The sequence below is a fragment of the Spermophilus citellus genome, assembly GCF_964194105.1.
Source record: "Spermophilus citellus genome assembly, chromosome: 6".
NCBI classification, from domain to species: domain Eukaryota; kingdom Metazoa; phylum Chordata; class Mammalia; order Rodentia; family Sciuridae; genus Spermophilus; species Spermophilus citellus.
The window spans coordinates 106,897,343-106,924,630 of NC_138187.1; the positions used below are offsets into that span (position 1 = coordinate 106,897,343).

Genomic DNA, 27,288 nt, shown 5'->3' on the forward strand with positions numbered 1-27,288 from the left:
ACATAGTAATAACTAACATCTAATGATCACTACCTTGTTATAATGTGCTAGGCATTGTATCAAACACTATATATATGATTTTAGTTTCACAATAGTCACACAAGGCAGGTGTTATTTCATTTTCAGAGCATAAGATTAAAGTATGCAGTAGTAAAGGAACTGGTCTAATATCACAGAGTTATGAAATAGCAAAGCAAGAACTTAAACCCATGACTTTCTGACTTCTAAAATTCATTTACTTAATCCCAAATTATGCTGCTTTTCTGCATAATTTAGAAAGAGCTTGTCAATTTTGAACTGAACCATTTTTGTTTGTAAAGAATAAAGTTTCTCCTTTTTAGAGTCTTTCACTTTTTATCTCTAGAATTGAGTGACAGCCAACAAAACTTTTAGCTTTTGGCCTAGTTTATGACCTAGATATTGAAGAAGCAAGCAGATGATTTTTAAAATAATACTAAGCTATTTAAAGTATACTTTATTTCTACTTTCATTTTCCATCATTTTTTACTCTCATAAAATTTCTTTTCCTGGAAAGCTTTGTCTAGAATTCAAAAATTATAATATTAAAATGTTATTTATTAGAAATTTTGGCATGTATACTCAAAGATCTAGCAGTTTTTTTGATGGAAAATTTCTGAGACATTTCTTCCAAGGTTTGTTCTCATCCCCTCCCATACCAACACTCCCCTCTATTAAGGAATAAAGGGTTTTTAATGATGTTTAGGGATTTAATATATGGAGATGTTTTTTAATCTTGATTAAATACCATTTAAGTTTTTAAAAGCTATCTCTGGAAGAACAAAGTGTCCATTAGACCTGCACTTATTTCCAAAGAATGATGGTATTTTATACAATGAGCCAGCAATCTATGGTCCACATGCTTCCTCCGATTTCTCCGGGAATTCTCCGTAGGAAATAAGTACCTCCCTCCTTCCTTCCTTCCTTCATTGATCTCAAAGCCAACACTGAATGCAGTCAAATCTTCAGAGAGTTGAGCCTACCTACAGAATTGAGTATAAGCTTATTAGCATAGCATGCTATACTATGCAAAAGACCCTCGTTTGATTTTCTAGCTTCATCCTCTGTCACATCACCTTTTATTTTTACCATTAGTAATTGTGAATTTCCTATGAACTCCTCTGCAGGCACAAAACCTTTAAATTAATGTTGTCCTTTAATATCCTCCCTCGGTTCTGGCATAGTCCCCCAGCCACACCTCTAGCTTAGTAGTCACCTTATTAAATTGAAATTATCTGATTGGTGTTTGTCTCCCTCATTAGACTATAAATTCCTTGGAGCTAAAATTTAATCATGTTCATTTTTGTCTTCCAAGCCCTTTGTACAATGTCTGAATATAGTAGGTGCTATGCAAATGTTTGCACTAAAATGATCTTCCAGAGGATATGGAATAGAATCTTAGAATGCTACTCTGTAAGAATTCAGTTTACCACATTCTAGGATAATATGGCATTACAATATACGAGGACTAGCCCTTAGCAAGAATTCAATAATTATTTGTTGAATTAAACTAACATAAGTATTTTAGTCCTTGTTGCACACATACATTTCTCAGATCTTTGTGTTGCTTATTTCATTAAATGTTAGGGGCAGAGGTTACACACTGATGATGGTATGCTGAATACAACCCACAAATATGTTTCATTGGTTTGGTAAACATTGAGTTAATATTTAAAAATGTTTCAAATGAAGAACCAGAATCTGGATAATCTTTTAAAAGAAAATCTGATGATTTTCTGGTAATATGAATTTTTGTTCCCATATGGCAAAGATTGACTGGGACTTAGGAGTGGCTGTGTCCTTTGCATAGGACACATTTCTATGATTTGTCATCATTCCTACCACTCCTTTTTGAATCCCTGACATGCAAGCTGCGTATCACTTCTGTTTATAACAACATGTGCATTCTTTTTCTTTTGAGGATTTTATTTATTTATTTATTTATTTATTTTGTAAATGGATAAGAACATAATGGCTTGGGGTACTAAATGAAAAGAAAAACTATTCCTGTTTTTCTCCTTGTAACATTTCTGACACCAAATATTTGGGATTTTTTCCCTCTATACCAGGTCATTCTCCATTTTCTGTGGCTACCAACTGGGTGTCCGATGCCTCAATTAAATTCTGACACTAGCTACCCACAGTTGGTATCAGACCCAATCACAAGTGGTGGATCTCCAGATTATCCATAATTTTCTTTGACTTGGTTACAAACGGAGGGTTCCCACAATCTCTTCCTTATGTTTTATATTTGTTATAACAGCTTAAAAATCTTAATGAAACACTTTATTTGTTATTACTAGTTTATTATATAGGACATTACAAAAGATTCAAATGAATAACCAAATGAAGAGGTATGCAAGGCAAGGTCCAGAATGACTCCAAGTGCAGAAACTTCTGTTCCTATGGAGCTGGATGTGCCACCTCTTGGCACATGTATATATTAATCAACCTAGAAATTCTCTGAACCCCATCATGTAGGATTTTATGGAGGCTTCAGTACATAGGCATGATTGATCATATCACTGGCCATTGTTGATTAAATCAATCTCAAGCCTCTCTGTCCTCAGAGATCTGGGGTGGGGCTAAAAGTTCCAGTTCTCTAATCCTGCCTTGGTCTTTCAGGAGATCAGCTCCATCTTAAAGCTATCTAGGGACCCTGGCCACCAATCATTTAATTAGCATAAAAATACTTTTATCATTCTGGGGATACTAAAGGTCTTACATGTTCTTATGGCAGGAACCAGAATCTGAAACCAAATATTATATCAAAAGATGCTCCTGGCATTCTATCACTCAGAAAATTATGAGAATTTTCAGAATTCTGTGTCAAGAAACAAAGTCAGAAACCAAATAATATATTTCTTACTATGCCACAGGCAAGGACTGTGGACCTAGACCACCAAGGTTTAGATCCTGGTTTTGCCACGTATTAGCTGTTTTCTAACTCTGTGATCATTAACAAGTCATATTAAACCCATAAAATTGTGTCTGACACATAGTTAACACCACATATGTTTGCAATGATTACTGTTATTAGCCATGCATCTGTGAAATATGGAAAATTAACAAACCCAGGTAGGTTTATGTGTTTCAAGAATATATGTCTTCAGATGAGTGAGAGATAATTCCATTTGCTAAATATACTGACATTTAGGCCTCTTTGCTCACATTTGGATTATTGCCCATACTTATAGGATTTTAACTTTGTAACACCTTTTGTGGAATATGACTCTAATAACTTGAAAAGGTAAGACAATTCTTGACTTTAAAAGTACATGTTTTTCCTCCTTTCATTGTGAATATGAATCAATATTTATAAAGTATTCATGCTGGGTCTGGAGATGTGGCTCAAGCGGTAGCGTGCTTGTCTGGCTTAAGTACGGTCCGGGTTCGATCCTCAGCACCACATACAAAAACAAAGATGTTGTGTCCACCAAGAACTAAAAAATAAATTTAAAAAAAAGTATTCATGCTTATTTAAAATTGAATGCCAATTGCAATTATTGACCCATTTTATTTCAGGTAAACATGCAGAATTCTTGGGTTGCAACAGGTGATGATTCCAGGGTAAATGAAGCTGCCAAGAAACCATTTTTCCATGATGATGCAGATATTGGCAAAGCTACAACTATTGGAGAGGCTGAAAAATGGAAGCTAGAACTAGTGAGTATTTGGGTACTTTTCTCTTACATATCTGCTTTTGTTTTTCCCTTTTATACTTTTGAAAATTCTAGTATAATATATATAATATAAAATTTGTCATTTAATACATTCACAATATTGTACAACCATCAATACCATCCATTTCCAGAACTTTTTCATTATCCTAAACAAAACTCTATACCCATAAAGTCTCATTTTCACTTCCTCCCTGTAATCTACTTTCTGTCTTTATGAATTTGCCTATTCTATGTATCTCACATTTATGAAATCAAACAACATTTATTTTTGTGTCTGGCTTATTTCATTTAGCATAATTTTTTCAAGGTTTGTTCATATTGTAACATGTATCACAATTTCACTTCTTTTTAGGTTTGCCTATTTCATTATATGGGTATATCATACTTTGTTTTGCTTTCACCTTTTGGCTATTGTGAATAATTTTGTTATAAACAGTGGTGTATAAACATCTTTTTGAGTCCCTATTTTTAATTATTTTAAGTATATACCTAGAGTGGACTTGTTGGATCATTTGAATAATTCTTTTTTTAAAATTCTGTATTTTATACTTAATAATTTGATATTGTCCTGTCTTTGAATTAAATAATTTTTTGTTTTTCCTGCTCACATCTGCTCTTGAACCCCTCAAATGAATTTTTCAAGTCAGTTATTAACTTTTTCAGCTCAAGAATTTCTGTGTGATTCTTTATTATAATTTGTTTTCCTGATTGCCTTTAGTTCTTTGTCCAAGTTTTTCTCTTATGTCTTTGAGTGTATTTAAGACATTTTAGCCTTCACCCGGCAAGTCTGGAATCTGTGGTTTCTTAAGAATAATTATGTCAGTTTATCTTGTTCATAACCTTGCATTCCCTTCCAACTATCTATCACCCTACATCTTTGCTCTCCTTCGCAACCAAATTTTTCCTAACAGTCGTCGGTATTCATGTCTCCATTTCTTATTTTCTGTTCTTGTTTTGGCATGCTTCAATTGAACTTCAGTTCCTGATTGTCCATTCAGTCTGGTCTTTTGTTTTGTTTTTTTCCATTTCTGGGGATTGAACCCAAAGGTACTTACCACTGAGCTGCATCCCCAGTCCTTTGTATTTTTTGAGACTGGATCTAACTAAGGCTAGCCTTGAACTTGAGACCTTCTTCCTCAGCCTCCTGAATTGCTGGGATTCGAGGTGTGCCCCACCATGCCTAGCTCAGCCTGCTCCACCATGTAACAGTTTTCTATAATATGTGCATTAGTTGATAAGGCCCTCCTATTCATATTGACAGAATTCAATAAAGTACACAAAACAAAGATTAGATTTATTTCTAAAAGAACATCCATGTGTTTTTTTTCTCTAGACCAAGATGTATAACATTATCATGTTCCATGGTCTTTGTATCCCTTCTCAATCACTATTCATTCATTTCCTTAAAGCTAATAAAACTATCCTGATTTTTATGAAAATTTTGCAAGTATGTACACTAAATATTCTTTTTCAGAACTATAAGTGGAATCATGTAATAGTATGTATTTTTTTATGTCTAGGTTCTTTTATTCACTATTTGTTAGATTCATCTATGTTGTTGCATATGGCAGAAGTTTATGCATTTTCATTGATGGGTCTACTGTATGAATATACCATAGCTTATTTATTTATCCACTGTTAATGAATTTATGTTGTGTCAAGTTTGGAGCCAACATAAATAGGTAGACAACTTTCCAAGGTAGTTTTTATCAGTTTACACTCCTACCAGAGCATATAATTGGTACTATTGCCCTATGTCCTTACCAACATATGGTATTCTCAATTTTTGTAATGGACTTGTAATACTATCTTACGATTTAATTTGCATTTCCCTGATTCCAGAATATCTTTTCATATGTTTGTTGGGCATTTGATGTCCTCTTTTGTGAGTGCCTGTTCAAATACTCTGCTCATTTTTATTTAGGTATCTGAACTGTTGATTTGGGGGAGTTTTTTATATATTGTCCAATAAATACACACACATATATTTATATTTATATTGTAAATATATATTCCCACTCCGTGGCTGGTCTTATAATTCTCTTGATAGTTTATTTTCTTCCTTGTTTTAATGACTAGAATTTTAGTTTTAATTCCTTAACTGTGTAGCATTTTTGTGTCCTGATTAAACTCTTTTCCTACCTCAAAGTCATGACAATGTTCTCCTAAATTATCTTCCAGAAACCGTAGTTTTTTTTTTATATTTAAATTTATACTCTACCTAGAATCAATTTTTGTAGATGATGTGAAGTATAAGGGTCATCTTTTGTTCTTTGTCCTACATATATATATACACATGTATATTTATGTATATGTATATGTATATGTATATATCTCCAAGTGCCATTTGTTGGAAAGATAACCTCTGCCTTTGTCATAAATTAGTTGTGGGTCTGTTTCTGAATCTGTTTTCTTTAATTGCACTTATACATTACCTCTTGATTATTCTAGTAGACCATGACTTTCAGAACATCATACTTTCCTTCAGAATGTCTTGACTATTTTTGGTCTTCTGCATTTCCAAATACATTTTGAAATTACTAAATTGCAAAATGTCATTATGAGATTTTGATTTTAAATTCCATTTAAATTATAGATTATTCAAGAATTAAGATCTTTATGGTATTATATCATTTTAATCCATGTAAACTGAATATCATACTTTATGTAGATCATCCTTTTATCAATAATTTTTTGTAGTTTTCTAAGTAAAAATAATAAAGTATTGCATACTTGTTTGTCTTGTCTTTTGTTTGGGAGGTGGGAACTGGGGATTAAACCCAGGATTGCTTTACCACCAAGCTACATCCCCAGTCATTTTTATTTTTAAATTTTTTTTAGTTGTAGATAGATACAATATATTTTATTTATTTTTTATTTATTTATCTTTGTGTGGTACAGAAGATTGAACTTAGTGCTTCACACATATTAGATAAGCACTCTACCACTGAGCTACAACACCAGCTCTCATTTTTATTTATTTATTTATTTTTTTATTGGTTGTTCACAACATTACAAAGCTCTTGACATATCATATTTCATACATTAGATTCAAGTGGGTTATGAACTCCCAATTTTTACCCCAAATGCAGATTGTAGAATCACGTCAGTTACACATCCACAATTTTACATAATGCCCTATTAGTAACTGTTGTATTCTGATACCTTTCCTATCCTCTACTATCGCCCCTCCCCTTCCCTCACATCTTCTCTCTCTACCCCATCTACTGTAATTCATTTCTCTCCTTGTTTATTTTCCCATTCCCCTCACAACCTCTTATATGTAATTTTGTATAGCAATGAGGGTCTCCCTTCATTTCCATGCAATTTCCCTTTTCTCTCCCTTTCCCTCCCATCTCATGTCTCTGTTTAATGTTAATCTTTTCTTCCTGCTCTTCCTCCCTGCTCTGTTCATAGTTGCTCTCATTATATCAAAGAAGACATTTGGTATTTGTTTTTTAGGGATTGGCTAGCTTCACTAAGCATAATCTGCTCTAGTGCCATCCATTTCCCTGCAAATTCCATGATTTTCTCATTTTTTAGTGCTGCGTAATACTCCATGGTGTGTAAATGCCACATTTTTTTTATCCATTCATCTATTGAAGGGCATCTGGGTTGGTACCAGCTCTCATTTTTAAGTCAGGGTTTACTACATTGCTAAGAGTCTTGCTATGTTACTGAGTCTGGCCTTCAACTTTCAGTCCTCTTTCCAAAGCCTCCTGAGTCACTGGGACTACAGGCATGCACCACCATGCCCAATTTTTTGTATATCCTCATTAGAATTATTCCTAGCTTGTTATTTTTAATAGTATCATGAATAACATGCTTTTGAATTTTCATTTTCCTACTCATTACTGGTATAGAGAACAGCATATGATTTCTGTGTTTTGAGTAAGCCCCACTTCTTTTAGAATACACATAGTTGAGTTTTGCTTTTTTATTTATCCTGAAATATTTTCATTTTAAGTTGGGTGACCACATGATTGACAATTAATGTGATTACTTATACAGTTTAAATAAATTTAATCAGCTTTTTATTTGACTTCTTTTTATTCTTCTATTATTTTCCCTTCTTTTGAGTTAATTCTTTATAGGAGTTCCCTTTATCTTTTTTAATTGATCTGATAATCTTTAGTATCAGCATTCACTTGGTTGCTGAATTCAAAAAACCTGAGATTATTTTAAGTGTCTCTTTCCCTCTCATGTCTATTCTATTTAAATCTTAAATAACTCATAAAAATCCTTTATTTTTTTCTATTTTTTTGTTATTCTAATTAGGTATATATGGCAGTAGAATGCATTTTGACATATCGTACATAAATGGAGTTAATTTCTCATTTTCTGATTGTACATGTTGTAGAATCACACCTGTCATATAATCATATATGCACATAAGGTAATAATGTCTGATTCATTCTACTATCCTTCTTACTTCATATGGCTCCCTTCCCTTCATTCCCCTCTGCCTAATCCAAACTATCTCTATTTTTCCCTAGCCCCCTACCTAATATGAATTAACAACCACATATCAGGGAAAATATTCACCCTTTGGTTTGTGGGATTGGCTTATTTTGCTTAGCACGATATTTTCCAACTCCACTTACCTACAAATGCCATAATTTCATTCTTCTTTAAGATTCCATTTCATTCATATATATATATCATATTTTCTTTATCCATTCATATGTTAAGGGTATCTTGGTTGGTTCCACAGCATAGCTATTGTGAATTGAGCTGCTATAAACATTGATGTGGCTGTATCACTGTAGTATGCTGATTTTAAGTCCTTTGAGTATAAACCGAGGAGTGGGATAGCTGGGTTAAATGGTGGTTCATTTCCAAGTTCCTGAGGAATCTCCATACTGCTTTTCATAATGGTTGCACCAATTTGCAGTCCCACCAACAATGTACAAGTGTACCTTACTTTTGCTGCACCTGGCTAATTTTTTTTCTTTTTGATCTTTACAACTTAATTGCTTTTTTTCACATGCTTATCACCTACCTGCATATTTGCAATGACTTCTTTACTGCCTTCTCTTTCTCCATACTTCTGACTTAAGATTCAATGTAATAAAAAGTTTTCAATGACTATCCAGTGGCTTGATTATAAAAGTTGTGTAAAGAAAGGTCTTCTGGTATCGCTATATCTCCAGATTCACACTTCCTGCTTAGAATTGATTTTGCTATCCTGGGTCTTTTGTTTTTCCATATGAATTTCATGATTGCTTTGTCTATTTCTACAAGAAATGCCGTTGGGATTTTGATTGGCATCGCATTAAACCTGTAGAGAACTTTGGGTAATATCGCCATTTTGATGATGTTAGTTCTGCCTATCCATGAACAGGGTACATTTTTCCATCTTCTGAGATCTTCTTCTATCTCTCTCTTTAGGGTTCTGTAGTTTTCATTGTATAAATCTTTCACCTCTTTTGTTAGGTTGATTCCCAAGTATCTTATTTTCTTTGAGGATATTGTGAATAGAGTGGTTTTCCTTATTTCCATTTCAGAGGTTTTGTTGCTGATATACAGGAATGCCTTTGATTTATGCGTGTTGATTTTATAACCTGCCACTTTGCTGAATTCATTTATTAACTCTAGCAGCTTCTTTGTAGACTCTTTTGGGTCTGTTAAGTATATTATCATGTCATCCGCAAATAGCGATAGTTTAATTTCTTCTTTTCCTATACCAGAGGTCAAACTGTACTACAAAGCAATAGTAACAAAAACAGCATGGTACTGGTACCAAAACAGGCAGGTGGACCAATGGTACAGAATAGAAGACACAGAGACTAATCCACAAAGTTACAACTATCTTATATTTGATAAAGGGGCTAAAAGCATGCAATGGAGGAAGGATAGCATCTTCAACAAATGGTGCTGGGAAAATTGGAAATCCATATGCAACAAAATGAAATTGAATCCCTTTCTCTTGCCATCCACAAAAATTAACTCAAAATGGATCAGGGAGCTAGATATCAAATCAGAGACACTGCGTCTGATAGAAGAAAAAGTTGGCTACGATCTACATATTGTGGGGTCGGGCTCCAAATTCCTTAATAGGACACCCATAGCCCAAGAATTAACAACAAGAATAAACAAATGGGACTTACTTAAACTAAAAAGTTTTTTCTCAGCAAGAGAAACAATAAAAGAGGTAAATAGAGAGCCTACATCCTGGGAACAAATTTTTACCCCCCACACCTCCGATAGAGCCCTAATATCCAGAATGTACAAAGAACTCAAAAAATTAAACAATAAGATAACAAATAACCCAATTAACAAATGGGCCAAGGACCTGAACAAACACTTCTCAGAGGAGGACATACAATCAATCAACAAGTACATGAAAAAATGCTCACCATCTCTAGCAATCAGAGAAATGCAAATCAAAACCACCCTAAGATACCATCTCACTCCAGTAAGATTGGCAGCCACTAGGAAGTCAAACAACAATAAGTGTTGGCGGGGATGTGGGGAAAAGGGTACACTTGTACACTGCTGGTGGGGCTGCAAAATGGTGAGGCCAATTTGGAAAGCAGTATGGAGATTCCTGGGAAAGCTGGAAATGGATCCACCATTTGACCCAGCTATCACACTTCTTGGACTATTCCCTGAGGATCTTAAAAGAGCGCTCTATAGGGATACGGCTGCATCAATGATTATAGCGGCACAATTCACAATAGCTAGACTGTGGAACCAATCTAGATGCCCCTCAATAGATGAATGGATAAAAAAAATGTGGCATCTATACACAATGGAGTATTATGCAGCACTAAGAAATGACAAAATCATAGAATTTGCAGGGAAATGGATGGCATTAAAGCAGATTATGCTAAGCGAAGCTAGCCAAGCCCTAAAAAACAAATGCCAAATGTCTGCTTGGATATAAAGAGAACAACAAAGAACAGAACAGAAAGGAAGAGCATGAGGAAAAGACTACAGTAAACAAAGACGAATGGGGGGAGAGAAATGGAGAGAGAAGGGAAAGCATATGGAAATGGTAGGAGACCTTCAATGACACATAAAATTATAAGAGGTTATGAGGGGCAAGGGGGAGGGAAAAAAAGGGAGAGAATTGAACAATAGCAGGGGAGGTAGAGAGGGAAGATGGGAGGGGAGAAGAGGGGAGGGGGGATAGTAGGGGATAGGAAAGGTAGCAGAATACAACAGTCACTAATATGACATTATGTAAAAATGTGAATATGTAACAGATGTGATTCTGCAATCTGTATTTGGGGTGAAAATGGGAGTTCAAAACACAATTTGAGTCAAATGTATGAAAGATGATATATCATGAGCTATGTAATGCTTTAAATAATCAATAAAAAAATTAAAAAAAATGAAATAAAAAGTGCTGAGGATGTAAAAAAAAAAAAAAAAAGAAAGGTCTTAATACTTTTTTTCTTTTCATGGTCTAACTTTACCTATTTAGTTCATCTTTACCCACTCCTCCACCTGGTATTTTACATTCTGGTGATAAATGATCTGTATACCATCTAAAGTTGGAGTGTGATTTCTTTAGCCTTTAGGCTTTTGCTTTACTGGAAATTATATTTCTAGTCTTAGCACTTCCTCTGTGTAAACTTCTTTATTTTTTGGCTCAGTTAGGAGGTCTTGCCTCTTTTCCATTTTATCTTCTGCATACCTCACTAAAATAATTATGTATAATTGAAATTGATGATCTTTCTATTACTTCCTAGAGAATAAGTTCCTTGAGTTTTGAGGCACCTTCATCCTAGACATCCAATAAATACTTGTTAGATAAAAGAACATTTGGATACCAACTGAATGAAGTTTGTTAGATGATGTACCATTTTGGCCTATCATGTGATTTATTTACTTTTTTAAATTTTTTAATTGATTTTTAAAAAAGTAAATGACAGCAGAATGCATTACAATTCTTATTACACATATACAGCACAATTTGTATATAAAATATACAAATTGTATATAAAATATGTTCATGGTTGTATATAAAATATGCTCATACCAATTCGTGTCTTCATACATATACTTTGGATAATAATGTCCATCACATTCCACCATCCTTGCCAACCCCCTACCCCATCTCTTCCCCTCCCACCCTCTGCCCTATCTAGAGTTTGTCTATTCCTCCCATGCTCCCCCTCCCTACTCCACTATGAGTCAGCCTCCTTATATCAGAGAAAACATTCAGCATTTGTTTTTTGGGGATTGGATAACTTCAGTTAGCATTATCTTCTCCAGCACCATCCATTTACCTGCAACTTCCATGGTTTTATTCTCTTTTATTGTAGTGTAATATTCCATTGTGTGTATATATGCCACATTTTTTTTTTTAAAGAGAGAGAGAGGGGAGAGAGAGAGAGAGAGAGAGAGAGAGAGAGAATTTTTAATATTTATTTTTTAGTTCTCGGCAGACACAACATCTTTGTTGGTATGTGGTGCTGAGGATCGAACCCAGGCCGCACGCATGCGAGGCGAGCACGCTACCGCTTGAGCCACATCCCCAGCCCCTATGCCACATTTTTTTAATCCATTCATCTACTGAAGGGCATCTAGATTGGTTCCACAGTTTTGCTATTGTGAATTGTGCTGCTGTAAACATTGATGTGGCTGTGTCCCTGTAATATGCTGTTTTTAAGTCCTTTGAGTATAGACCGAGGAGAGGATAGCTTGGTCAAATGGGGCTCCATTCCCAGTTTTCCAAGGAATCTCCATACTGCTTTCCATATTGGCTGCACCAATTTGCAGTCCCACCACAATGTATGAGTGTGCCTTTTCCCCCCACATCCTCGCCAACACTTATTGTTGTTTGTCTTCATAATAGCTGCCATTCTGACTGGAGTGATATGAAATCTTAGAGTAGTTTTGATTTGCATTTCTCTCATTGCTAGAAATGATAAACTTTTTTTCATATATTTGTTGATTGATTGTATATCCTCTTCTGAGAAGTGTCTGTTCAGGTCTTTGGCCCATTTATTGATTGGGTTATTTGGTTTTTGGTGCTTAGTTTTTTGAGTTCTTTGTATACCCTAGAGATTAGTGCTCTATCTGATGTGTGAGAGGTAAAAATTTGCTCCCAAGATGTAGGCTCTCAATTTACCTCACAGATTGTTTCTTTTGCTGAGAAGGAATTTTTAGTTTGAATCCATCCCATTTATTGATTCTTCATGTGATTTATATCATTACTTTTTATCCTCTATCCAGCACACATTTATTCTGTCAAATATGCTTGAGTCAGAATAGTGATTTTACAATAGATTTAAACTTGTCCTCATGGATCTACTAATTTAACAATATATTTTTCTCTGAGTCACACTTAGAAGGGTAAGATCTGATATGTGCAATTTTGAAAGAAAAAAAGTGTCAATAATAGCCATTTTATGACTCAGTAGTTCTTTGGAGGCATTTATCCACCAAAAATTTTTAAAAATTGTGTGAGCTAAAGAAAATGTTTTCTAAGAGTAAACCGTTATTTGTGTTTGTAAAGGAAAGAAAATATTAAGTTTAATATTAATATTTTAAATGTACTTATAAAACGCAAACATGAAAAAAATGTTTTTTTCTTTTCTTGTTCTTTAGGAGGGGTTAAAACTTACATATGAGGCAAAGAGTGAAATCCTGGAATCTCAATTGACATTTTTGAGGTAAAGTGAATTATCTATTTATAGTCACAGAAAAGAATAATGATCTTAAGATATGTTTGAGTGTTTATGAACTACTGGTTTTACTCAAATTTAGAATTACTTGGTAATATTTTATATGCAATATGATTTATATGCAGTTTTTCTCACATTAGTAAAGGATGAAAAGGCATAAAATTGTGAATCCTTTTTCAAACAACATTTCTGTGTGCTAAATTATACATTTTCCGTCTTCATCAGTTGTAACATATTTGTGTTTTCTTATAGAAATAAGGATTACTAGTTGTTCTTATAAATTGTGCTTTTATAGTTAAATAGTGAAAATAAAACACTCAAGCATTAAAATTATAAGCAAGTAATTTTTTCTCTGTAGATCAACTTTATGTAATTTAAAGTTGTAACAATAATATAATAATTTGAATATTTATATGCATGATGAATTTAAGTATATTTGATGCATGTTCATCTACTTTTTATAATTCTTTATGTTATAGATCCCATTAAAACTTTGACTAATAGTTTAACCATTACTGATTTATGAATAAGTAGAAAAAGATATCATCAGCAATTAATTTTTGATAAAAGATCACTTGAAATTGTGGTAATACATGTTTTCAAATCAAGTGAATTTTAAAATATTTTTATAATTTTATTTTACTAAGTACAACTTGAAATAAGTTGGAAAATCTTCTAGTTCATGTACCAACTAGACTTACCTAGAGCAATGCAAAGAACCAGAACTAATGGCTTTCACTGTACATGCTATTACTTATTTTTAATGTACTCTTAAGTTTTAGGATTTCTATAGAGATTTTTACTTTTTCACAAAGAGCCCTAACATTTAAAAAATAGTCTAATACTTCCTGCTTTTTATCTTACTTTGTTGTCTTTTGATTTCCATCATGATTTAATTCTTCAATTTTTGAAGTGATATGTTACTAGATATTAAACTAATGAGAAGGTGACTTATTTAGTCTCACTCAGAATTCAACTATGTCATCTTTAATTACATTAGCATACCAACTTGCACTGAGTTAGACTTTATTCTCTGCATTCTTCTGTTTCTTAACTTTTTTGTAACCTAATTTAAGATTATTCAAAGAGGCATTTTTCTGAAACAAAGAAATAAAATCACTATTCAGAAATTCCTTTTAAATATTATCTTTTGCCATTCCCAGTAACCAAATCTACTTGAGTGTTTTTAGTCTTAACCCAGACAGAAGTTAGTAATAGGGCCCCTTGACTTTGGAATGTGCTTCCAAAATTCTTTTTATAAAGCCTTTGAAATTCAAACTTTCTTTATGCAATACTTAAAACGAAACATTATGTTAGAAATGCTATATTGGAGAGAGGGCATACACAGCTCCTTTATTTCCCCCTGCAAATTTTAAACCACCATTAGATTAACTTTTTGTTTAATCCTTAGACATTCTAAAAATTACTCCACCTCCTTTGGGCTGCTTGAGAGTCCCCAAATCTCAAGAGTTGAAGACGTATATTTCAGCCGGGAGGAATGGTTATTGGCGTTTCCTCTGCAACAGTGAGTGTACTAGTCAGCTTTTGATTGCGATGATTAAACCACCCAATATGAAACTTAAAAGCCAGAAAGATATATTTTGGCTCACAGTTTTAGAGGTTTCAGTTGAAGGTCTGCTGGCTCCATTGCTTTAGGCCTAAGGCCAGGCAGAATATCATGGTGGAAGGGTATGGCAGAGCCGCACATTATGGCAGTAGGGACTCAGAGAGAAAGAGAGAGAGATACAGAAAGAGGAAAAGGTTAGAACCGTGATATACCCTTCCAGGGCATGACCTCAGTGACCTGCTTCCTTCAACTGGACCTCACCTCCTACAGTTTCCACCACCTCCCCAAAATGCCATTAGCTATGAACTGATCGATGGATTAATCCATTGATAAAATCAATCCCTCATAACCCAGTTGCTTCCCAAAAGCCCCACAGTTGCTATACTGGGGACCAAACCTTCAACATATTAACCTTTGGGAAACATTCCAGGTCCAAACCATAACATTGAGCAAGTTAAAATAGTTATAGTCCCCGAGCATAGAAACGCCAACAACAGGGAGTAGACTGAGCATGAGATTGAGTGTATACCTTTGGTAGTCCAGGACTGAGCAGGACACAGTAGTAGACTGAGTGTATACCTTCAGAAGTCCAAGAATTTATAACATTGTCTCCTTTGTAAGCTTGGTAGTTGGCTTTTAAAAAATATATGGTAGGATGACACAATCCTGTAATTTGGGAGTCTAAGGCAGGAGGATTGCAAATTTGGGGCTAGCCTAGGCAATATAATGAGACCCATATGTGTGTGTGTGTGTACATCTTTTCCATATATACATGAAAAAGGACTTCTGGACAATGAGGCTCAGTTGCTCAGTTGACTTTACCAAGGCTTTACTAGAGATGAAGAAGAAATTGGGGAAATGCAACCCATGTACTAGTCACTTAATTCTTAAAATATCAATTTAGAGAAAAACTTCTTTTAGGGGTGAGTCCATAAAGTAAAAGCAAACAAATCTCTCTCTCTCTCTCTCTCTCTCTCTCTCTCTCTCTCTCTCTCTCACACACACACACACACACACACACACACACACACATACACACACACACACACACACACACAATTCTCTAGCTCTTTCTTTAGCAAGCTGCATATTTCTAGCTAATAGCTACTACTTTTGAATTCTTGACTGGCAAGTTCTCTGTAATTTCTTTCTGTGGCCCACTTTCTTTTGAAACAACTCTTTGAAGAACTTTGTGATTAGATAATCTTTTATTTTTTCCTCCTAAAGAGGAAATAATAAATAATAAGTTAGTCATGGATAAAATCCATATTCTTTGTTGAACTTTTGAGGTATTCTCTATAAATTTTATGAACCTAACTCCCAAAATAGGGTATTTCCCTTACTTCAAGGATATTGTATCATGTCATCCCACCTTTTATTAAGAGAGACTATTTAGGGTTTATATTTGGAGTTTTATTTTTGTTTTGTAGGTAATATGTTAATGGAGGTAAAATTCTATTACAGGGTATACTCTAATCTGTATTAAAATCTTACAAGAACTTGAGCTACTTAATATATTCAAGTCTAATAATCACTGCATCAGGATAATCAGACCTACGTTTCAGGGTTGTGAAGCAAAGTTGTAAGGTAAACACCCATAATGATGGTAGTAATTCATAATGATGACTGACTTGAAAGTAGAATACTTCTTCCAGGATATTTCCTAGAATTTTTTCCCCTTGTTTTTAGGAAAGACTTAGCTGAATATCAGAAAAACTGTGAAGATCTTAGAGAGCGATTAAAACATAAAGAGTCTCTTCTTGCTGCTAATATTTCCAGCCATGTTGGTGGCCTTTGTTTGAAGTGTGCTCAGCATGAAGCTGTTCTTTCCCAAACTCATAATAACGTACACATCCAAACCATCGAAAGACTTTCTAAGTAAGTATGCTTATATGTCCAAAGTCTTTGGCAACATAGAAAATTATGTGTTCTTTTATCCCCATGCTAAATAAATCACACATGGTTAGTATTAAGCCTCAAATACAGCAGATTTTAAAAGATTCCTTCAATGTAGCTTCCTTAAAGAAAGAATGGGAAGTTCTGCCAACTGTGAGTAACCATGTCATTTTGAAAAAACTATTTAATCTTTTGATTTCGGTATCATCTTGAATGGAACTAGTTAATCTTTACAATTCTGTCCAGTTATGTGACTCTATAATAAACAAACCCATCACTATTCTTAGCAAAACCAAGTATTATAGGAATTCCTTTATTTTATTTTAAACTATACTTGGATTCCCCCAGTATAGTTTAGGTACAATGAGTTACTACTACATGTTCCTCATGTGCCTGTTATGAAGAATATTATGAGCATAGTGGGAGAAGGACCCAATATATTGTAGTATTAGTATTTGAGTATTGACTAAGGACAAATTACAAATGAGTTTAATGTTGTAAAAGTTTGCAGTGAGGCTGAAATCTCATTCTCTGTGTGCATCTCCTTTATTCCATGTTCACTTTTACAAAGGAAGCCATTTCCTGTGAAGATTTTATTCATTAGAAGTTGAAAATTATTATTTATCATAGAATTCAATATTGGTTTTGAAGTGTGGGTTTTCCCATGCTCCTTGCTTTTTCTATTTTCAAAGATGCCTCTCTCTGTCTGCTATGCTCAATCTTCACTTCCTTTTAGAAGTATTCTTTCACTAGCCCTGTTCCATTTTTGTCTTCAGCCATCTTAGATTACTTTATTCTGTGATTTTATTGCATATACTTGGAGGCAGCAATCAGCAGGTTAGACATCAGCTACCAGATATATTGAATGTTCTTAGAGTCTGGAAGGTACAGAGGGGCTTCAGTATTTTTTGAGTACTTGCTATAGGTCAATAAAGTTTCCTGGTACTTGGGCCTATGGTAGACACTTAGTGTTTGCTGTTCATGTGGCAAGGCATTTATTGTTTAGCTGTCAGAGTTACTCCAGTTGCAATTGGAGTGGAAGAGTGGAATGACTATGATCATTAAAGTGAGACTGATCTTGCTGTATGTCTTGACCTTTAGACAACTAGTTCTCTGAATTTGGAATCTTCTGCTGCTTGGAGATATAATACTTACTCTTGGTATTTTACTGAGTCACCTTAGCCTTCTGACCAAGTACAGGCTTTTGAAACAGACTGCCTGGGTTCATATGCTAGTTCTATCACTGAATTACTATGCACATTCACTAAAATTACTCAACCTCTTTGTGCCTCAATTCCTTCATTTTAAAAATGGTGGTAAAATTACCTAACACATAGGGCATTTTGAAGGGTAATTGAGAATTGGTTAACTGTATGGTGCTTAAAACACTTCCCGACTTATAGTAAATATTCAGTAAATACTGAAATCACTTTGTACCTTCCAGACTCCAAGGACATTCAATATACCTGGTAGCTGTGGTTTCTACACATGACTAACCTACTAATTATTATATAAAAACTGAACCTCCAATATGGACTGAATGATAGCTTTTGTGATCTACTCAATGGTTCTGGGTTTTTGTTGTTGTTTTTAAATATTATATAGTTAAACATGTTATTAATTATTTATATATTTAATATAAGTATTCATATACGCTATATGAATATATATGAGTTCATATATATTCAATATAAATATCAAATTACATATATTAAATTTACTTTCATATCCAACTAACAAGTGGTGAACATTTATTATTTGCAAGGTTGTACCAGGCAATTTAGAAAAATAATTTTTTCTAATCTTTTTAAAAAATTATTTCAGTTGTAGATGGACACATATTTTTATTTTTTTTCTTTCCTTTGTGTGTGGTGCTGAGAAACAAGCCCAGTGCCTCACATGTGCTAATCAAGCATTCTATCACTGAACCACAGCCCAAGACTTCTAATCTTAATAAGAAATTTTGTGAGATAGTTAGGATTACCACTATTTTATACCTATGTAAAGTGAAACTCAAAGAAAGTAAAATTTTGTCTGTTTATATTTGGGGGAAAAAAAAGAGAGAATAGAACATGACCTTACAAAATTTGGGATAGTTTAAAAAGACAAATATAACTCAGAGTTTTAAAGTATTAAAAGTAAATATGGAAAAGTATCTTAATGGCCTTGGGCTTGTTACAGTGCTAAGTATAACATGAAAAGTGGAAGTCATTAAAAAAATGACACATTTGATTTCATTAAAGAATAATTTCCCTTATGATAAAGTATTTAAAATTAGTTAAAACACTCAAAAAACGTTTGCCATTTTTAATCAAAAGAGTAGTACAGTAAAGAATTTGCTTCAAAACAAACAAAAACAAAAAACTGCCCAGTTGAATGGTGAGTAAAGTAACTGGTGAGCAACAGAAGAGAAAGATGTCAATACATGAGAAGATGTTCATTCTGTTTGTATTCAAGGAAATCAAATCTAAGGAAAAAACTAACCCATCAGGAAAAAATTAAAGAAGATTGATAATCCCAAGAGGTGGTAATGCTCATAAATAATTTTCTTTCTTGCTGATGGAACTATAGGTTGGTATAACTACTTTAGAGGGCAATTTAGCACTACCATTAATATTTAAATTATGCATGACACTTTTTAAAATCTACCTTAGAGAAAAAGCTCATACATATATATAATGTGGCACTTACAGGAAATATGTTTTACAGCACTGTTTATAATAGAGTGAACAATCTAAGTATCTTCAAAGGAGACTAAATACGAGACAGAAAGAGAGAGAGACACTAATTAAACTATGATTTGGATGAACAGTATAAAAATAAATTAATGTAGATCTATGTATACTAATGTGGAACTAATTCCAACATATATTATTAAAGCAAAACAAAATAACTAAAGATAAACCAGTATGAAACCATTTGTATTTTCTAGATTTCATACACAACCATTATTCTATTTTTTCTAGGCTCTTATATATTAATAATAAAAGATTTGAAAGATTAAACACCAAATATTCAACAGTGATTGCTTCTGGAGATGTGGAAAAAGGAAATGGTATTGAAAACTTGTGTCACATAGATTTTTACCATATGGATAACTAATTTTGAAAGGAGACTATACTGATTAAAAACTTTTTAAAAGGAACAAACCATCAGACACGGTGGCACACACACCTATAATCCCAGTGGCTTGGGAGGCTGAGGCAGGAGGATCTTAAGTTCAAAGCCATCCTCAGCAATGTTGAGGTCCTAAGCAAGTCAATAAGACTTTGTCTCTAATAAAATACAAAATAGGACTGGGGATATGGCTTAGTGGTTGAGTACCCCTGAGTTCAATCCCCAGTACCCCCTGCCAAAAAAGGAAAAAGAATGTTCTATATTTTGCAGATAAAAAGAGGCAAAGGTTAAAACTAATTTAGCAAAACCAACAAATAAAATATAGGAATTTCCCCCCTTATTATACTTCCTTTCATATTATCCTTCTGGGTCATGAGAAGAATATTTCAAAAGGAAGCTGCAATATTACATTGATTCTAAGTCTGGCAGTCATTTAGAAATTAGATTCTTGCTAAGTTATGTATTCCTTTTTCTCTATCCTAAATTTGATCTCAGCCTCTTAAAGTAAACATTAACCTACTTAGTTCAATTTTCTGCTTTGTCAGCATATTATTGACTTATGTTGTGCTTTAGTAACAGAATAGAGTGAAAAAGTTTCTGCTTTTATTGTCAATGAAAATTTTTATCTATATGATTCCCTAAATATGAGCTGGCTTTCAGCTTCTTCTAACTTATTAATGCAGAATGTTTACCACATGCTGGTTTTGTAGCATGACCAAGACTTAAAGTTTGGATTTCTAGTTTTAAATGGTTAAAAGCCTGAACTCTTAATAATCTGATGTAGTAGTATTTCCTGTATGGTTTTCACATGGAATTTTTAAAAATTATTACTTAAATATGTTAAACTGGAAAAGTTTGTTGACCCCGTCTGGAAATGTGCTATTGTGACACTATTTTTAAACAACCATGTTTCATTGTTTAGCATGTTTTGAATATATGACAGAAGAATTACTTGCGAGCTGGAGTTGTTGCTCACTGGTAAAGCATACACTTAGCATGCACCAGGCACTGGGTTCAATTCCCAGCACTGACCCCCCCCCAAAAAAAAAAAAAAGAATGAATGAATACTTATGCAGTTATCAAGGAGAGTATGAGGCACAATTTGGAGATCAGACCATCTATATATTTGTGGTATTTTGTTAGGACCTCAGGGACTTTTTGGAGAGTACGCTTAACAACTGTTAACATTGGAAACATTTTTAAAGTTGATTTGAAGTCTTTGTAATGTTTCTGAACTGCCTTGCCATCAGGCCTCTTTATGATATAAGGCAGGTAAAAGTAACAGTAAACAAAACTCTTTTTCTTTATTTTTTATTTTTATTTTTTGGTATTAGGGATTGAACCCAGGGGAGCTTTACAACTAAGCTACATCCCCAGCCCTTTTTATTTTTTAATTTTAAGACAGGGTCTCACTGAGTTGCTGAGGGCCTCACTACATTGCTGAAGCTGGCCTTGCACTTGCAATTCTCCTGTCTCAGCCTCCCAAGTCACAGGGATTGTAGGCATGAACTACTGTACCTACTCCCCTCCCACCCCCAGAAAAGAATCAAAATTACCTTAAATGGTAATCAAAATGAAGCTGCTTTATATTAAAGTCCTTTCTTTAGGTCACTTCTCCAAGTTTCAGTGTACTTTTTTTTTTTTTTTTAAGAAAAGGAGGAATGATTACCATAGTAGTATCCTAGGACTTTAGTTCAGCTTGTGATTTTGGAGAGGATCACTGGCAGTATTCTGAACAGTTGGCTTTGAGAAGCTACAACAGGAACTTCCCAGAAATGAGGAACAAAAATGTCATAGTCAGCCTTCTAGACTTTCTTTTTTTAAAATACAAGTAATAATGTTAAAATTGATAACTGTGAAATAGTTTAACAATTATAAGACATTTCTTAGGATATATACACAAGATGAAACATGTATATATATCAGATCAACTATCTTCTTTGCTTATTTTAAAAACTTGGCTGAGATTACTAAGAGATTTTTCTCAGTTTTACTCTGCTCTGATTTTTGCACTAAGTTCCTTAAATATTACATGCTTGTTAGTATGAACAACTACATGCTTTTTCAATCCCAGAACTGACATTCATGCTCTTTACATCATTTTTCTGCCTCAGCTGCCTTTCATCAGGGTCATGGAATGTTGAAAAGTTAACACTGTGTTGCTTGCTTTGAGATACTCCTTAATCATATAAATCAAAACAGTCACCTGATGTTTTTAAGCACTCACTGAACTTTTGCCTGGGAGGATGGTAATTTGGAGATTCTTCCCTCTCACACTCATGTGAATATAGCATATGTATCTATACTACTTCCCATTGTGAAAGCTTCTCTCATGCCTGGCCCCAGGCTGGCCCTGTGGACTTGGGGTTTTGGAGAGGACTGAAACTGATGGATAGTTACTCTGGCTAGCTGCAGTTGCCTGTTTTCAAAGAGTAAGATAACTAATAGCACTGTTAGATCCAAGGAATGAGTGTGGGGCTGAAAAATGGTAGATCAATCAGAAGGGCTACAGTCAGATAAACATAGGAATGGAGCAGGAATCAAGGCCTAGTATTGATGAGAGGGAAAGCCAGCCCAGAGCTTTGCTTTTATTGGTATATGGAGGCTGGCCTAATTAAAGCCAAAGCAAAAAATGTAGTGATTAAGTGGATAATCTTAAAATTGCCAAAACAACTCCCTGCAAGCTTCCCAGATGATCTTAGGACTACCTTAAAGCAGATGGTGCATTTGTTTTTACAGAAAATTGAAGTGGTCAGTCCAGTGGTTGCACAAATGTTTAGTATGATTATTTTGAAGTCTGTTGCATGATGAGTTCAACAAGACAACTGTATTTTGTGGTCTATCTAATGATTTTCAGTGGTTCAGTTGTCTAAAGTTAGTGAATTTATATTCTGAAATATTTGTAAATCAGAATGTTTTGAATTAGTTTAGTAAACTAAACTGTTTACTTTCTGATTGTAAATAGTCAGATAACTTTTTCAATTTACATCAAGAATAATAGAACAGGGAAGTAGGGGGAAGGGAAGATGGCGGCGAAGGGAGTGCATCACCCCCGTGTGCCGCGTCACTGTGCGGGAGAATGACGAGTTAAAATAGCTGAAGGCTGTCTTGTTGGGAATTTCCAGCGAAATTGAGGTGCTCCAGAATCTAGTGGAGGGATTTTCATCACGTGAGGATCAGCGGCGGGCGATTTCTCCGCACGGAGGGTCGCACGGCTTGTTCGGTGGATTGCCCTGCAGCCAGAGTCTGCGGCGCGCGCTGGGAAGCGGAGAGGTGGCGGCGAGGAGGTGCAGCGCTGCGGATTCTGTGGGCTTCTGCCAGCGGTGGAATGGCTGTGCTCAGTGCTTAGTTCTGGGTTTGAGATGGAGGAGGGAAGCGGTCCAGTTCGGTTCTCCACACGGGTCAGTCCACGGAGGAGGCCAGCGGCCGCCATCTTGGAGAGCTGACGTAATCATCCCTGTTTTCTACTGATCTCAGCTCATTCAGCTACGGAACAGGTGATTTCAGGCTGTTATTTGCCTGCGTCTCGCAGACAGATAGCTCAGGCTCAGGGCTAGAGAATCCGCGGAGACGGCTTCTTGGAGCTCGCCCCTAGCAGAGCGTGCTCCGAGCTCTGAGCAGCCGGGTTCTGGCTCCCGGAACTGTTTTGGCCCAGGGCTGGGGGAACCCGCGGAGTCTGCTTCTTGGAGCCTGCTTCCAGCAGAGCGTGCACCGAGCTCGGGGCGGCCGGGTTCTGGCTCCCGGAGCTGCTTTTGCCCTGGGCTGGGGATCCCGCGGAAACTGCTTCTCGGTCTGGGTCCTGCTGGGTGCTGTGGGGGCCGGAGGGGAAGAGTGGAACTGCCACCTGCGCCCAGAACAGGCCAAGCGACCCGCCGGCGTGGTATCATGTCACCCCAACTGCAGCTGGGGCCGAAGAGAGCAGTCGCCCATGCCTGGATCAGGTCCAGTGACCCGATGGCATGGTAGTCAAGTCACCCCATTTGGAGTAGGGGCCGAGCAGAGCCGCCGCCCAAGCCTGCAAGGTAGGCAGACCTGTGACCCACCGGCAGGACAGGCCCGGTGGCATGCCAGCGTGGTGGACACGTCGCACCGATTGGAGTGGGGGCTGAGCGGGGCCACTGCTTGTGCCCGGAAAAGGCCCACCGACCCACCGGCGTGGCAGTCAAGTCACCCCATTTGGAGTGGGGGCCGAGCAGAGCCGCCGCCCGAGCTCACAAGGTAGGCAGACCGGCGGCCCACAGGCGGAACGGGCCCAGCGGCAGGCCGGCGAGACAGACACGTCACACTGGTCGGAGTGGAAGCAGAGCAGAGCCGCCGCCCGTGTCCGGAAAAGGCCCAGCGACCCGCCGGAGTGGCAGTCAGGTAGCCCCATTTGGAGCGGGGGCTGAGCAGAGCTGCCGCCCGAGCCCGCAAGGTAGGCAGACCTGCGACCCACCGGTGGAACAGGCCCAGAGGCCTGCCAGCGTGGTAGACACGTCACACCAATTGGAGTAGGGGCCGAGCAGAGCCGCCACCCGCATCCGGATCAGGCCCAACAACCCGTGGGTGTGGTAGTCACGTCACCACAATTGGTGCGGGGCCAGAGCAGAGCCTCCACCCGCGCCGGCAGGGTGGGCAGACCTGCGACTGACCGGCAGAGCAGGCCTAGCGGCCCACCAGTGTAGTAGACAGATCACCCCAATTGGAGGAGGAGCACAGCCACTACCCGCTCTGCAAGGGAGATTTTTCAACTATACAAGACCAATATAAATAAATAGGGGGAAAATTTCAAAAACACAACAGTTTTACCAAGCAGAAAGAAACGCAAGCAGTATGAAAAGACAAGGCAAGAAAGGACCACAAGCAATGCAGGTCAACTCAACTTTAGAAGAGGTAATAGCTGCAACAGATGGAATGTCAGATAAATAATTCAGGATATACATGCTTCAGATGATCTGGAGTCTCAAGGAAGACATGAGACAGCAAAATCAGACAATGAAAGATCACTTTGACAAGGAATTACATAAACAAATCCAAGAAGCAAAGGATCAATTATACAGGGAGATAGAGGTAATAAAAAACAAACAAATAGAAATCCTAGAAATGCAGGAAGCAATAAACCAACTTAAAAACTCAATTGAGAATACTACCAGCAGAGTAGAACACTTAGAAGATAGAACATCAGACAATGAAGACAAAGTATTTCAACTTGAAAAGAACATAGACAGCTCAGCAAGACAGTTAAGAAACCATGAGCAGAACATCCAAGAGATATGGGATAACATTAAAAGACCAAACTTAAGAGTCATTGGGATACAGGAAGGCATGGAGGTCCATACCAAAGGAATAAACAATCTATTCAATGAAATAATACGAGAAAACTTCCCAGACTTGAAGAATGAGAAGGAATCCCAAATCCTAGAAGCATACAGGACGCCGAATGTGCAAAATCATAAGAGATCCACACCTAGACACATTATAATGAAGATGCCCAACATACAGAATAAGGAGAGAATTTTAAAAGCTACAAGAGAAAGGAAGCAGATTACATTTAGGGGTAAACCAATCAGGATAACAGCTGATCTTTCAACACAGACTCTGAAAGCTAGAAGATCCTAGAATAACATATTTCAAACACTGAAAGAAAATGGGTTCCAGCCAAGAATCGTGTATCCGGCGAAATTAAGCTTCAGGATAGAAGATGAAATTAAAACCTTCCACGATAAACAAAAGTTAAAAGAATTTGCAGCTAGAAAACCATCTCTTCAAAAAATCCTTGGCAAAACATTACAGGAAGAGGAAATGGAAAATAACAATGATAACCAACAGTGGGAGGTAGGACAATAAAGGGGGGAAAATAATCAAAGAAGAAAACAAATCAGGTTTAGTAACATTAATAAACAAATATGGCTGGAAGAACAAACCATATTTCAATAATAACCCTAAATGTTAATGGCTTAAACTCACCAATTAAGAGACACAGGCTAGTTGAATGGATCACAAAACAAGACCCAACAATATGCTGCCTACAGGAGACGCATTTGATAGGAAAAGATATACATAGACTGAAGGTGAAAGGTTGGGAAAAATCATATCACTCATATGGACTGCGGAAACAAGCAGGAGTGTCCATACTCATATCAAATAAAATAGATTTCAAGCCAAAGTTAATCAAAAGGGATAAAGAGGGACACTACATACTGCTCAAGGGAACCATACACCAACAAGACATAACAATCATAAATATATATGCCCCAAACAATGGTGCAGCTATGTTCATCAAGCAAACTCTTCTCAAGTTCAAGAGTCTAATAGACCACCATACAATAATCATGGGAGACTTCAACACACCTCTCTCACCACTGGACAGATCTTCCAAACAAAAGTTGAATAAGGAAACCATAGAACTCAATAACACAATTAACAACCTAGACTTAATCGACATATATAGAATATACCACCCAACATCAAGCAGTTACACTTTTTTCTCAGCAGCACATGGATCCTTCTCAAAAATAGATCATATATTATGTCACAGGGCAACTCTTAGACAATATAAAGGAGTAGAGATAATACCACGCATCTTATCTGATCATAAAGGAATGAAACTGAAAATCAACGATAAAAGAAGGAAGGAAAAATCATGCATCACTTGGAGAATGAACAATAGGTTACTGAATGATCAATGGGTTTTAGAAGACATCAAAGAGGGAATTAAAAAATTCTTAGAGTTAAATGAAAACTGAGACACAGCATATCGGAATCTATGGGACACATTGAAAGCAGTTCTAAGAGGAAAATTCATTGCTTGGAGTTCATTCCTTAAACAAAGAAAAAACCAACAAATAAATGATCTCATACTTGCTCTCAAAATCCTAGAAAAAGAAGAGCAAAACAACAGCAAAAGAAGTAGAAGGCAAGAAATAATTAAAATCAGAGCTGAAATTAATGAAATTGAAACAAAAGAAACAATTGAAAAAATTGACAAAACTAAAAGTTGGTTCTTTGAAAAAATAAATAAAATAGGCAGACCCTTAGCCATGCTAACAAAGAGAAGAAGAGACAGAACTCAAATTACTAGCATATGGGATGAAAAAGGCAATATCACAACAGACACTTCAGAAATACAGAAGATAATCAGAAATTATTTTGAATCCTTATACTCCAATAAAATAGAAGATAGTGAAGGCATCGATAAATTTCTTAAGTCATATGATCTGCCCAGATTGGGTCAGGAGGATATAGACAACCTAAACAGACCAATAACAATTGAGGAACTAGAAGAAACCATCAATAGACTACCAACTAAGAAAAGCCCAGGACTGGATGGGTATACAGCAGAGTTTTACAAAACCTTTAAAGAGGAACTAATACCAATACTTTTCAA

General features: G+C 36.0%; 1 protein-coding gene across 8 annotated transcripts in view; it reads left to right on the top strand.

The window, feature by feature from the left end:
* The window catches only part of SDCCAG8 (SHH signaling and ciliogenesis regulator SDCCAG8), a 244,728-nt gene that overhangs the window by 28,970 nt on the left and 188,470 nt on the right, over positions 1–27,288 (top strand). For 5 of the 8 annotated variants that reach the window (XR_014022822.1, XR_014022823.1, XM_081300510.1 and 2 more), the window contains exons 6-9: positions 3,544–3,684; positions 13,266–13,330; positions 14,754–14,867; positions 16,599–16,787. Coding sequence is in view for 4 of the 8 variants with exons in the window: in XM_081300510.1 (XP_081156636.1) it covers positions 3,544–3,684; positions 13,266–13,330; positions 14,754–14,867; positions 16,599–16,787 (509 nt within the window). In the remaining 4 variants the exon portion in view is untranslated. The remainder of the gene's footprint in view (positions 1–3,543; positions 3,685–13,265; positions 13,331–14,753; positions 14,868–16,598; positions 16,788–27,288) is intronic. The other 3 variants (XR_014022824.1, XR_014022825.1, XM_081300513.1) reach the window with 1 other exon arrangement.